The sequence below is a fragment of the Rana temporaria genome, chromosome 3, assembly GCF_905171775.1.
Source record: "Rana temporaria chromosome 3, aRanTem1.1, whole genome shotgun sequence".
In the NCBI taxonomy this organism is placed as follows: Eukaryota; Metazoa; Chordata; class Amphibia; order Anura; family Ranidae; genus Rana; species Rana temporaria.
The window spans coordinates 198108488-198122301 of NC_053491.1; the positions used below are offsets into that span (position 1 = coordinate 198108488).

Sequence of the window (13814 nt, forward strand, 5' to 3'; positions counted from 1 at the left end):
CGGTTAACTAAAAAAATAAAATGCTAGCTGTAATAAACAGACGATACAGACAGCTGGCTGTGCAGGAGATATGCCGGTAGTGGGAAAAACTCCATAAAGGCCACGCTGACCATGTGACTGGCCTGTTATACACAACCACCTACAGTACTGGAAATACCTAGAACCATCAAACTACACGTAACTGGCAGTACACTCAGATGCATTGCTCCTAATATATTTTTGTACTACACTAAATCTATTAAGAAATATACACGATTCCGACTGTTTAAAGACATGTTGACTCATGATGTCACAATGACCAAAAGAAAAACAAAAAAACAGTACCAGGCTAGTCCTGTGTTTGCACAGTAGTGAGTTCCAGTTTGTTCCTGTGAGTTGCTAGTGTCATCTATATTCATGTGAGGACATCTAGAGCAGCCAAGCTCCTGGGCTCAGCTTCAGTTACAGGCTGCAATAAAGAGGTATAGCACTTGTACACAATGACGGCCCTCCGCATAGTGGACACATAGTGCCAGTGGGTCTATTTTTATTGGTAACAGTAGTGTACTAGTACAGGAATGTTAATGCTCTGCATTAAAAAGACATTCTAAGGTGTTAATATTACCTGCCCCCACCTTTAAAAGATGGGAGCACTGCTCACATCTTAAAATAATTCTCCCAGATCTAGTTCTAAAAAAGGCTTCATCCACGAGATTGAAAATACCTTGAGCGGTTTATAGATAGTATGCAAGTGCAATCCCAGATGAATAGCCAGGAAAGTCTGCTGCCTCTACACCACTTATCTGGGCCAATGTCTTCTCATTTATAGAGTTGAAGAACTAACACTAAAATTATAATTCTATCACAAGTGGATTAACCTGAAACAGACCGGAAACAAAATATAAAAAAAAACCTCAAGTGATGAGGTGACTAACTTTTTGAAATATACAAGTCATATATACAACTAAATGATAAAAAAAAAAAGAAAATATATAATTAAGGAATATGATAGTACCTGCATTTGTTGACATTTTAGACCTAAGCTACACTACAATGTTACCTAGATTGTGCAGTTTGTACATTTGGATAGAAAAGTAATATCTGCTACTATGTTTTCTCATTTAAATCAAGAAAAACATAACCCATACAATATTAGTAGATTAACAGGCAGATAATAATAATAAAAAAACATTGCATCACTATGAGATGCAAGTAAACTGTTAAATAAAGATATTACATCTGGGACACCCAACCACCTTCTCTAATGGAACGGATATTAATACTGTGCTAATTTTTTATATAAACATATCCAAATATATCTGCTGTGGTTATTGCTCAGCACTCAGCTAGTCTGTGAAGTGGTTAAGAATTTCTAGCTTTGGCAAGTGGCTAACTGGATCACGTGAGCAGTCGTAAAGGGAGAGGGAGGATGTCACCTCCTCAGGCACCATTCTGTATTTATACCAAGTATTAGTGTTATTTCACAACTCCGTGCACTATTGCACAGCTTAATGCCCGCCCCCCCCCCCTCCCCCCCGCCGCCGCCAATAACAAATACAAGATTATGGGGTGAAAAAAACACTGTTTCTCTATAGTCTAACAGCTCCACTACAGCCGATTACTAGACACCCTATAGCTTAATGGCACCTGCAGACTCATGCCTTTAGCTAATGGTTTCCTAATGAGCAATCCAGTCAAGCACAGAAGTACAGTATTTCTGTACAGCAGTACATTGTTCATCACATCTGCAGAATGCATGTGCAAAATGTTTCTTCTGTATATATCCATCTCTATACATAGAGATTATTCCACATATACCTAGAATAAGAACCACATGCAGTGCATACTGTACACATTAACAGGTTAGTCTCACTGTTATAGGGAAGATATATAGCTACAAAAACATCAACAGTGGTTAAGTACTGGACTCTGTCCAGAGGTGTACTTGCTTGGGATCCACTACAGGATTCTTTATTAAGCAGGCAGTAGGGCTGCAAAGGAATGTCATTTAATAGCTCTATCACATTACTGCTATCCGGAAATTCTAAGCTGCTCTACAAACCAAATAAGCCTCCGTGTTCATAAATCCTCCACACAGAGCACTCAGGAAAAAAAATATATTATATATATACCCACACTCTATGCACTTTAGATGGAAAAATCTCATTTATAAGTGGGAAGCAATTTGTGATCTGTTGCAAACTATAAAATTTGTGCAGCATGAATTCTTCAAGTAATATCTATGTGTTTCTACTGCTGTAAACACATAATATCGTCCAGTTAAAAAAAGGTCTTAGAATAGTCACAGGTGTTATGTTCCTGTAAAACCATGGCATCTCCAGTTACTACTTAAATCTTGGCAGGGTAACGTCACATTGTGCACGACTTATCTGCTGCCCCTTGTGATGGTTGTGATGCTGCTCCTAGACCAGGATTAGTTTTTGGTAGGACAGCAGGTTTTGGTCTTAGAGCTGGTGGTTTCAGTTGTACTCCCATTCTAGGAGTTACCATAGGTTTAAATGTACTCATTGTTTCACTAGATGTGCTAGTACTACGTCGGATTTGTGGCTCTGTGTTCTTCATCAGGACATTATGGCGAGGACTTAATGATTCTGTTGATGTTGAAGAGGTGGGAGAGTTCTTAATTTGCTCCAGCGTATCTAGCACTATGTCTGGGGCATGTTTGGCAGTACTCTGTCGCTCAAGCTCACGCAGCTCATTCAATGCTGTGTTCATGGTCTCCTCTATATCCTGCTTGGGAGGCAAAACAACAAGGTTAGTCGCTCACAGTCTTTTGATGGCTTGTATCATACTAATGAAGTTAAAATAAAATCATCTCTGTCCTTTTAAAATAAAAGGACGTAGCAGTCTGTTCAGGACACAGAAAGGATCGTAATGACGACAGCACAGTACTGACCCATAATCTCATGAATCGATGAAGTCATTGACAAATATGGACATGCCCATATTTAGCCAATGACGTCACCCGGGTGACATCGTCTCTTTGCTTATTTTAATAGTGGGGACCTGGAAACTTAATTCGACATGAGTAAAGCGACAGATCGGATGTAATTTCCAAGTCCTATCTATTAAAGTAAAGCGTTGGGATAGGGAGGGATTGGACGTGTCTCGGTGAGCACAAAAATCTATGTGGTTTTATATCTCTTAATGAACTGACCCCTGTGTTCCATATCTCAGGAGACTCGTATATATGTGTGCTCACTTAACATTAGAGAAGGGTATCAAATATTACACAAGGGTACAAAAGGTCAAGCAGGCAATAAGAATACTAATATATGAGTCTTCTGGGATATGGAACACAAAGTAGTCTTGAGGCTTTTAACTTACATTAACATGGTATTTTTAACCACTTGAATCCAGAGTGCCTTTTTAAAACACCACTAGGAGAGTGGCTATTGGTCTCAGTGCCATACAAAAATGGCACAGGGAATTAGCGTCTCCTGCAGGTCTCAGTGGGATTTCGTGCTGGAATCGCTGGTTGTCAAGTAAATAGATAAAAACAGCCTACCCTTTAAGAAAGTGGCTATTGGCTATAAAATATGGACTTTACTGATCCTTCTTGATATATCATAATAGATGTATTATAGCTATATATGTCCCGTGTTCAATGAATAATAATGATTTAATATGCTATTCAATATTTGTTGCCTTACATGTACTTGTGTATGTTGTTGCAGTACATTTTAATAAAATCTGAAGCCCTGATAAATCAGGTCTGCCTGCAAAATGCATTGGCTCAAAACGGATTCTAAGGCCAGGAAAGTAACCATCTTGTATAATGGATCTACGGACTACAGGAGAGTCAGGACGCCCACTAACACACAGCTCCTTTCTCGATCTGCAGCTTAAAGAGCGTCCTGACTCTCCTGTAGTCCAAGGGAGGGGGCGAGCACGACACTCCACACCAGGGAGAAAGCCTTGCATTACTGTGTGGAGTTACAGGCAGAACAGGAAGTGAGGAATTCTCAGAAGAAATAAGGACATTTAAAAGCAAAATGGAAGGATGAGGTAAGTGAAGTAGGACTGCACTAAGGTAAAGGAAGCTATTTAGGGAAAAAAAATTGCACCTTTACAACCCCTTTAAAAAAAAATGCACCCTAATCTTTTGCCAGGCTGTAGTATTCTCAGTTCTCCATTATAACTTCCAATTATTGTTCCTAATTGCATTGGTACTCAACATCATAGCAGCTGCAAACGCAGATTTTTGTTAGCGACATCAGCTTTAATTTCCTTTACATACCTGAGCAATACTCTCTGGGTCAAGAGGCTTGTGGTCATTAAAGTTGGTGTACTGTCCAGATGATGTAGACCTTCGTATTGGAGGGCTGTTTATCTTTTTCAGGGAATCATGTCTGCTGATATTGGTGAGACTTCCATGACCTGGTTTCCGTCGACGTTCTGGACTGTCAGTATTGAGGTTACGATTCTGTAGGAGGGCACGTGGGCTACAATGGCTTGAAATATTGGAAGATCCGATTTCCATTGAAGTGTTAAGGGGCTGTGGTGGGTGAACTGGACAGTGGCTATCACTAGTCCCTCCTGAGCGCCGAGAGGGAGGTAGTGGATCAGTTCTCCGTCTGGGTCTTTCGTAAAAAAAAAAATTGAAAATATATGGTTTTAGATAAACGTTTGTTGAAAAGCATTTTTTCTTAATTTTTTTTATTTGCAATGAAAATTTGCCAGTTTGTCAGTTATTAAAAGCAGAAGCAGGTATTCATTACTAAAAGCTAATGGTTACACAATAGTCGACAAATGGGTTTGACCAAAGCAAATTTTCTATAGTACTTTCGAAACAATTTGCTCATTAGGAAAGTCCTATACTAAACACTACAACTAGGGTAAGAATGCAACATAGGATTGCCCCATTAACACAGTAATCAAACTTCTTAAATTATGATTACTTTTAGCAGCTGTATACCTTAAAAAGGTACCCCCAAACCTTAGCTGGGAGCCATACAGCCTCATATCCAAAAGTCTCCCATCAAGGATCTATTTCTTCCACAAATGCATGCTGCAATCTCCATGAATCCATATGGAAAGGCCATGTACTATTGAAAACAATTTGATGAATGGAAATTTGCATTGTGCATATGTGGGGAAAAAAATTAATCAGCTAGAAGACTATTTAAAAAGCTATGGCCCCCCCCTTTTTTTTTTCGCTTTCTCTCGCTCTTGCATTTATATATGTTTTGTACATCCGAAAACTTTAAAATAAAGATTGTATATATAAAAAAAGCTATGGCCTCCACCGGACGACACAGTGAATATCTCATAGGAGCAAAACCGGTAAGTGTACTCAAGTACAGTGGGGGTAGAGTTACTTTAACTCTGGGGATTACTTACGCATCCCATCATAGAGAACTCTAGGCATATGCCATCAGTTTTAGGTCCACAGCAAATACAAGCTTTGAATAATTAAATCTAGAACTCAAGTGCATTACTGTGATATTAAAAGTCCATAAAGGCCAATAGAAAATCAGATAAAACCAAAACCTTTTGGGGACTATCCCCTTCATTGTTTTTTTTTTAACATAAGAAACCGTGCACTTTGTAGTAATCGGATTAATATAGGGACTGTTGCATTGATTGACACAAAGCTATTCAGCAGCCAACTGTAGCACCAAAGGTTTTGCTGCTACAACCAGCTGCTGATGAACTTTGTGCCAATCTAGAATTACTTAAGCCTGGTATACACTTGATTTTTTTTTCGTGCAACCCAGTGGGCTGAATGAAAAGAAAACTGAACAGCTCAGGAGAGACCACTGTACTAACTATGCAATGTTAAGTACAGCGATCTCCCCAGCTGAACTATTGTGTTCTGACAGGGAGACTTTCCCACCCTACAACACAGCAGTAAGTGCTCTCAGCCACTGGCTGAGAGCACTGATCGGCTGTTGATCGGCAGACCTTTTTTAGTCAAGCCGAATGGCCGGCTTCTGTTGGACCGGCTGGCGTACGCACGGACCAAATGTCGGCCACTTTCTGTTGTATGATGTTCAGAACCTGTGTAAGGCCCTTAGCCGTTAAATAGGTCTCTCTGCTCCTGAACCCCACGGATGTGTTATGTGATTTTCATTTCTTGTTTTTGGTCTCCAATATGGTGATACTTTGGTAAACACTTAATAGCAAAATGTCCTCTTCCAGTTATTTTTCTAGCTGGTTTTAGTATGTGGACACATACTTGTATAGATGACTTTTTGGAGTGGTGGCTCTTACCTTCCTGAATATAAATCAGGATGTCTGTCCGTTGGTGAATTGATATCCTTAGTTGATGATTTGTCTTCAGTTACTGGCCCACTGCTAGCTTCACTATCCGCCTTTTGGCTTAAAGAATCAGAAAATGTATCATCCCTAAACAGTAAGAAAAATAGCATTAGTCCGTTAGACATCCATGCAACATTTGCCATTTTGAGATTGCCTCATAAGACTTACATATCCTGTACCACAATGTACTGGTGGGGCACCAGGCCGTCAATTCCATTGTGTCTTCCTTCCCACCAGTCATCAGAAGCGCGGTGATACAAAAGTAGCGATGCACCCTTTTTAAAGGACAGTTCCCGTGCAGATCTTCCAATATAATCAAATTTGGCTATGGCTTCAATTGGCTCACACTCTGCAAGCAAAGTTACAAGAAGGGTTTGTATACAAAATATGAAAATCTGGTTGGTAAAAACATACATTTTAGTGATGTACCAAAAACATTTTTTTCCCCCATTCATTCACAAGATTTGTTCAATTTTCGTGAGAGGCGCAGTGGGGCAGAGCTGGAGACCAAGCTGAAGTTTAGCGATTTTCTTTTCTTTTTAATCAACACCAAGAACCATACTTAGAATGAATGAAAGGTGTCCCTTGTCCGAGTTGCTGCTATATTTTTGGGGAACGTTAGTCCTCCTCCCCCAGATAGTATTGACTATGCCCACCCATTCTGCCCCCCTGCTCCATCATAAAAGTTGTAATCCCTGCACTTGCTTTTTTATTTTTAGATTAAGAAGAAAGTGTGAGAACAGAAAGAATACACGTTCAGAGCAAACAGCATTCACATGCAAGCACTACCAAAACAGTATAAGAAGTACAAGATACAAGCTTTTCTATAATGCAATTGCAAAGTATAATAGCACATAGCAAGTATTATAATTCCCAGCTAGTTACAGAAAGGAACATTCACAGCTCAACTAGGTAGTTTAAGGGATCCTATTGGTCATTATGTACAGGGTATCGAGCCATGGGGCCCATACTTTTTCAAATTTGTCAGGGCAACCCCTATGCTGGTAAAAAATAAAAATAATTTAATCAGAGTGCGTCTCCCACATATCTTATTCACTTCTTGTGTGTGGGCGGGAGATTTTCAACAAACTACAATTGACCTATGTGCTTGAAATAGGGCCCTGGCAATAGCTTTTCTGTAAATGTTTGTAGTTGTAAGTTGTCTAGGTGTATAGCGTATGTAAACCCCAACAATGGACTTTTCTTATTTGCGCTTTTTTGGTCTGTTAAAGATATTGAAAGTGGTTTATTATATCAGTTTGAGAAGTGCAAACCATACCTGTTGATTATAGCAGAAAATATTGTGAGTGCCTAACTTCCTGTAGCGAGCTAACACTGTGCCCATATCAGCCCTCCCCAGGTTATGTCTGAGCTACAAAGCACAACCCCTCAATACAATAGAGAATAGGAGATGTTCTGTAGTCATAACAATTCCTTTACTAGGGTGACAATGCTGCTCCATCATAAATCACAGTAAGGGCCCTTTCACACTAGCGGACCGTATGTCCGCATTTTCATCCGTCCGTTTGCGGATGAAAACGGGACATACATGGTCCCTATGTGATTACGGGTATCAGCGGATGAACATCCGCTGACGCCCGTAATTTGTCCGCCTCCGCAAAGATCCGCATTTGCAGACCCCATAGGGGAGAGCGAGGAAACACAGGGCGGTCCCTGCACAGTGTGCGGGAAACACAGGGCGGTCCCTGCACAGTGTGCGGGGACCGCCCTGTCAGCTGCCAGCTCAGCGGGGATTTTACGGAGGATCCCCGCTGAGCAAAGCGGACACACGGAGCCGATCATTACTGATCCGCTCCGTGTGAAAGGGCCCTTATAGGGAGTGAGCATTTTTACCGTAGCATCGGAAGTTATTCACCAGGTCAAAATAAATGTTTAAAAGCCTGAGAAAAAGAAAATCAGCGTTCACATACGAGGACTGGTATGATGCAATATTCTACACAGACATGGGCAATAAAAGTGTATGTTTACATGTATTGCCCAGATCTGTGACAAGTTTACTGGGATTTGCACAACTACCTTTATTTGTGGACGTTTTCTTTACAACTGTTATTTTTATTTCATAAAATCAACAGGTTCCAATTACGTAAAACGTTACAGTAAGGCAAATATAATAATGACAGAATATCAAGCACACAATGAACCCTCCTGGTGGTTACAGCGTGCATGTTTTATTTCATGGGAAGTATAAAATGGCCAGGTGTGCGACAGGTGGACTATCATTACCATGAACAACTAATTCGGCCTTGTGAGTGGCCATTATTTTAACAGATAAAGTGAGTGCCTATTTTTAATAACTATGACTATGTGCTACGCTGCTTGCATTCAATGTGATGGAGATTTAAACCTGAACTTGAGCTAAAAAATAATAATGAACAGCCTAATAGTAAAAGTAATAAACAAAAATTTGCTGCAGCAGCAACAGTTTATCCAAAGCTGCCCCCCAGTACTTTTTTTGTGCATGTGTTTGTGTGTGAAGTCAAGTGCATGTTAAATGCATGGGAGGTTGTTATGCTGTTAACAGTGACTAATTGAATTACGTGCAATTCAAGATTATGCAGAGAACCCCCCACCCTTTTTTTAAATATCAGATGAACATACCAGATTCTCTAAAGTGTCGTTTAAGGGGTTGTAAAGGTAAAACATTTTTTCCCTAAATAGCTTCCTTTACCTCAGTGCAGTCCTCCTTCACTTACCTCATCCTTCCATTTTGCTTTTAAATGTCCTTATTTCTTCCTCACTTGCTGTTCTTCTGTCTAACTACACACCGTTATGCGAGGCTTTCTCCCTGGTGTGGAGAAAGCCTCTTGAGGAGGGAGGGGGCAAGCAGGATAGTCAGGACGCCCACTAACACACAGCTCCTTTCTCTATCTGCAAAGTAGAGAGTGTCCTGACACTCCTGCTCACCCCCTCCCCCCCCTCAAGAGGCTTTCTCCACACCAGGGAGAAAGCCTTGCATTAATGTGTGGAGTTACAGACAGAAGAACAGGAAGTGAGGATTTCTCAGAAGAAATAAGGACATTTAAAAGCAAAATCGAAGGATGAGGTAAGTGAAGGAGGTAAAAGGAAGCCATTTAGGGATTTTTTTTTTTACCTTTACAACCACTTTAAAACTTTTGTCTCTGTATTGGTGCCTTGCTTTCTTTGTTTTTCATGCAAAAATTACAGTATAGTGTCAATGTCTTAATAATCTTTACATTGTAAACAATAAAAATGTATTGAACGTAAAATGCATGGGAGAGCATCAAGGATTGTGAGGGTTGGAAGTATCTTAGTTTTAGGCAGGCTTCCGCTTTAAACATACATATGGCAGCATGAATCTAATGCCGCATACACGATCATTTTTCGTCATGAGAAAAAAAAAAAAAAAAAAACGTTTTTCGGCATGTAGAAAAAACTAAGTTTTTCCAACTTCATCATTAACACGACGTTGCCCACACACCATCGTTTTTATAAAATGCTCTAGCAAAGCGCGGTGATGTACAACACGTACGACGGCACTCTAAAGGGGAAGTTTCATTCGAATGACGCCACCCTTGGGGGCTGCTTTAGCCGATTCCGTGTTAGTAAAAGACAATTCGCGCTTTTCTGTCTGTTACAGCGTGATGAATGTGCTTACTCCATTATGAACGGTAGTTTTACCAGAACGAGCGCTCCTGTCTCATAACTTGCTTCTGAGCATGCACAGATTTTTAACGTCGTTTTAGCCCACACACGATCATTTTTTACAACCCGAAAAACGTCATTGTTTAAAACGTAGTTAAAAAATGCAGCATGTTCGTAAAAAAATTGTTGTTTTTCAGAACCCGAAAATTATGTGAAGCCCACACACGATCATTTTAAATGACATTTTTTTCAAAACAACGGTTTTTTCATGCCGAAAAATGATCGTGTGTACGCGGCATTACAAGCAAAAATGATTTGTGCAGAGTCTCAGCCTGCTGTACAACACTATAATCTTGCTTTTTATGTGACAGATTTGCTTTCAGCTTTCTTGACATCTCTTACCAGTTTAAGTATTTGAACTGAATGTGACCCTAACCTTTATAAACCATTCTCTAGCCCCAGGGTACAGTTCTTTGTTCAATATAGTTAGTGGCTCAGGTATTTTCCCTAGCTGTATGTAAAACTAGAACACCTACATTCTACAGTAATCTAATATATAGAAAAACCAACTGTGAAATATTTAAAGTAACTTGAAGCGAAGCTTAATTTTAAAACAATTAATGAACATGTTAATATACAGTATGTTTCAAAACCAATACATTACATATTTTATTATTTGTAATTTTTTTCACAACTAAACACTTAATACTGGATTTACCCATGATGATGCCAGTTTTCTAAAAAGGTAAGCCAAGTGCTGCTGCAATGCTTGCTGCCAACCTTTGGCTACCTGAAACTCCAGATTGGTTTTGTCTCTACAAAGATAGGAGGAGGAAGGTGTATGTGTTTAATTTGTATTAAAGATAATCCACAACACAACCTTCTCGACCCCCTACAGACTGGCTTTCGCCCACAACATTCTACTGAAACTGCCCTACTAAAACTCACCAATGACCTACTAACTGCCGAAACCAATGGCCATTACTCCATACTCATACTCTTGAATCTCTCTGCTGCCTTTGACACAGTTGACCACCTGCTCCTCCTCAGAAAATTACACTCCCTTGGCCTCTGTGATTCCGCTTTATCCTGGTTCTCCTCCTACCTATCTCAGCGCACTGTCACTTACAACTCCATCTCCTCCGCTCCTCTTCCTCTTTCTGTTGGGGTACCCCAAGGCTCCGTCCTTGGGCCCCTCCTATTCTCACGCTATACCTCTTCCCTGGGGCAGTTGATAACCTCCCATGGCTTCCAGTACCACGTCTATGCCGACGACACCCAGATCCATCTCTCCACTCATCAACTCACTTCCTCGATCTCTTCACGGATCTCAAACTTACTAAATGACACACCAGTTCCTCAAACTCAATCTTTCTAAAACTGAGCAAGTTATATTTCCTCCTTCACTGTCCCCCCCCTTCATAATGACTTTACCATTAATATCAACAAAACCATTGGTCCATCCACACATGCCAGGGTCCTGGGTGTAATCCTTGACTTTGACCTCTCCTTCAGCCCCCATATGCAATCACTGGCTAAATCCTGTCGCCTTAACCTCTGCAACATCTCCAGAATTCTACACCACAAAGCAATTTATCCACTCCTTGCTTATTTCCTGCCTTGACTACTGCAACTCTCTCCTTAATGGCCTACCCTTAAGCAGGCTATCCCCCCTTCAGTCTATTATGAATTCTGCTGCTAGACTAATACACCTAACTAACCAATCCGTAACTGCTGCTCCTCTCTGCCAATCCCTTCACTGGCTTCCCCTACCCCACCGTGGAAAATTCAAAATGCCAACCACAACATACAAGGCTATTCACAACATCACCCCCATCTACATCACCAACCTCATCTGCAGATATCGCCCAAATCGTCACCTCCGCTCCTCCCAGGACCTCCTGCTTTCTAGCTCCCTTGTTACCTCCTCCCATGCTTGCCTTCAGGACTTCCCCAGAGCCTCTCCCACGCTCTGGAACCTGGAGATGCCTGAAAACTCATTTATTCAGGGAAGCCTATCCCACACCCACCTAACAACTGTCCCTGATCCACCCCCATCAAACCGTTCTCTGCAGCCATTACCTTTTGTACCACCACCACCCCCCTTTAGAATGTAAGCTCTACGAGCAAGGCCCTCCTGTACCTTCTGTATTGAACTGTACTGTAATTGTGCTGTGTCCCCAATACATTGTAAAGTGCTGCGTAAAATGTTGGCGCTATATAAATCGTGTAAATTAACAACAACTCAAGCTATTCAGGCTCTTCACAACATAGCAGTAAACCAGGCACCAGAAAAGCAGGGGATATAGCTTAAAGTTCACCCTCACTGCATGAAGGTAACAAGAAGTGTACATACTGTATAATATTAACCTTCATTTCAACAAAAATATTCCCACAGCATAGGCTATGAAAGTTATACAGTGGGGATCGAAAGTTTGGGCACCCCAGGTTAAAAATTGTATTAATGTGCATAACAAAGCCAAGGAAAGATGGAATAATCTCCAAAAGGCATCAAATTACAGATTAGACATTCTTATATTATGTCAAAAAAAGTTAGATTTTATTTCCATCATTTACACTTTCAAAATGACAGAAAACAAAAAAATGGCGTCTGCAAAGGTTTGGGCACCCGACAGAATTTATAGCATGCACTGCCCCCTTTGCAAAGCTGAGACCTGCCAGTGTCATGGATTGTTCTCAATCATCGTCTGGGAAGACCAGGTGATGTCAATCTCAAAGGTTTTAAATGCCCAGACTCATCTGACCTTGCCCCAACAATCAGCACCATGGGTTCTACTAAGCAGTTGTCTAGAAAACTGAAACTGAAAATAGTTGACGCTCACAAAGCTGGAGAAGGCTATAAGAAGATAGCAAAGCATTTTCAGATGTCAATATCCTCTGTTCGGAATGTAATTAAGAAATGGCAGTCATCAGGAACAGTGGAAGTTAAAGCAAGATCTGGAAGATCAAGAAAAATATCAGACAGAACAGCTCGCAGGATTGTGAGAAAAGCAATTCAAAACCCACGTTTGACTGCACGATCCCTCCAGAAAGATCTGGTATTCACTGGAGTTGTGGTACACTATTCCACTATAAAGAGAGATACTTGTACAAATATGGTCTTCATTGAGTCATCAGAAGAAAACCTCTTCTACATCCTCACCACAAAAATCAGCATTTGAACGTTGCAAATGAACATATAGGCAAGCCTGATACATTTTGGAAACAAGTTCTGTGGACCGATGAGGTTAAAATATAACTTTTTGGCCGGAATGAGCAAAGGTACGTTTGAAAAAGAGAGGGCACAGAATTTTATGAAAAGAACTTCTGTCCCACTGTTAAGCATGGGGGTGGATCAATCATGCTTTGGGGTTGTATTGCAGCCAGTGGCACAGGGAACATTTCACGAGTAGAAGGAAAAATGGATTCAATAACATTTCAGCAAATTTTGGATGGTAACTTGATGCCATCTGTGAAAAAGCTGAAGTTAAAGAGAGGATGGCTTCTACAAATGGATAATGATCCTAAATACACCTCAAAATCCACTGGGGACTACATCAAGAGGTGTAAACTGAAGGTTTTGCCATGGCCTTCACAATCTCCTGACCTCAACATAATTGAAAATCTATGGATAGACCTTAAAAGAGCAGTTCGTGACAGACAGCCCAGAGTTCTCAAAGAACTGGAAGACTTTTGTAAGGAAGAATGGGCAAAGATACCTCAAACAAGAATTGAAAGACTCTTGGCTGGCTACAAAAAGCGTTTACAAGCTGTGATACTTGCCAAAGGGGGCAGTAAAAGATATTAACTCTGCAGGGTGCCCAAACTTTTGCAGACGTCATTTTTTTGTTTTCTGTAATTTTGAAAGTGTAAATGATGGAAATAAAATCTAATTTTTTTTGACACATTATAAGAATGTCTAATCT

The 13814-nt window shown here is 40.5% G+C and overlaps 1 protein-coding gene across 7 annotated transcripts in view; it reads right to left on the reverse strand.

Annotated features, from left to right (window-relative positions):
- Window positions 1–1520: 1520 nt before the first annotated feature.
- Window positions 1521–13814, reverse strand: part of SRGAP1 (SLIT-ROBO Rho GTPase activating protein 1) — a 240132-nt gene continuing 227838 nt past the window's right edge. For 3 of the 7 annotated variants that reach the window (XM_040344103.1, XM_040344100.1, XM_040344101.1), the window contains 4 exons: window positions 6433–6613; window positions 6217–6351; window positions 4241–4583; window positions 1522–2733 (listed from right to left, as the gene is read on the reverse strand). In XM_040344103.1, the coding sequence (XP_040200037.1) occupies window positions 2350–2733; window positions 4241–4583; window positions 6217–6351; window positions 6433–6613 (1043 nt within the window). In that variant the 3' untranslated portion in view covers window positions 1522–2349. Of the gene's footprint in view, window positions 2734–4240; window positions 4584–6216; window positions 6352–6432; window positions 6614–13814 lie in introns of all 7 variants that reach the window. The other 4 variants (XM_040344102.1, XM_040344099.1, XM_040344098.1 and 1 more) reach the window with 3 other exon arrangements.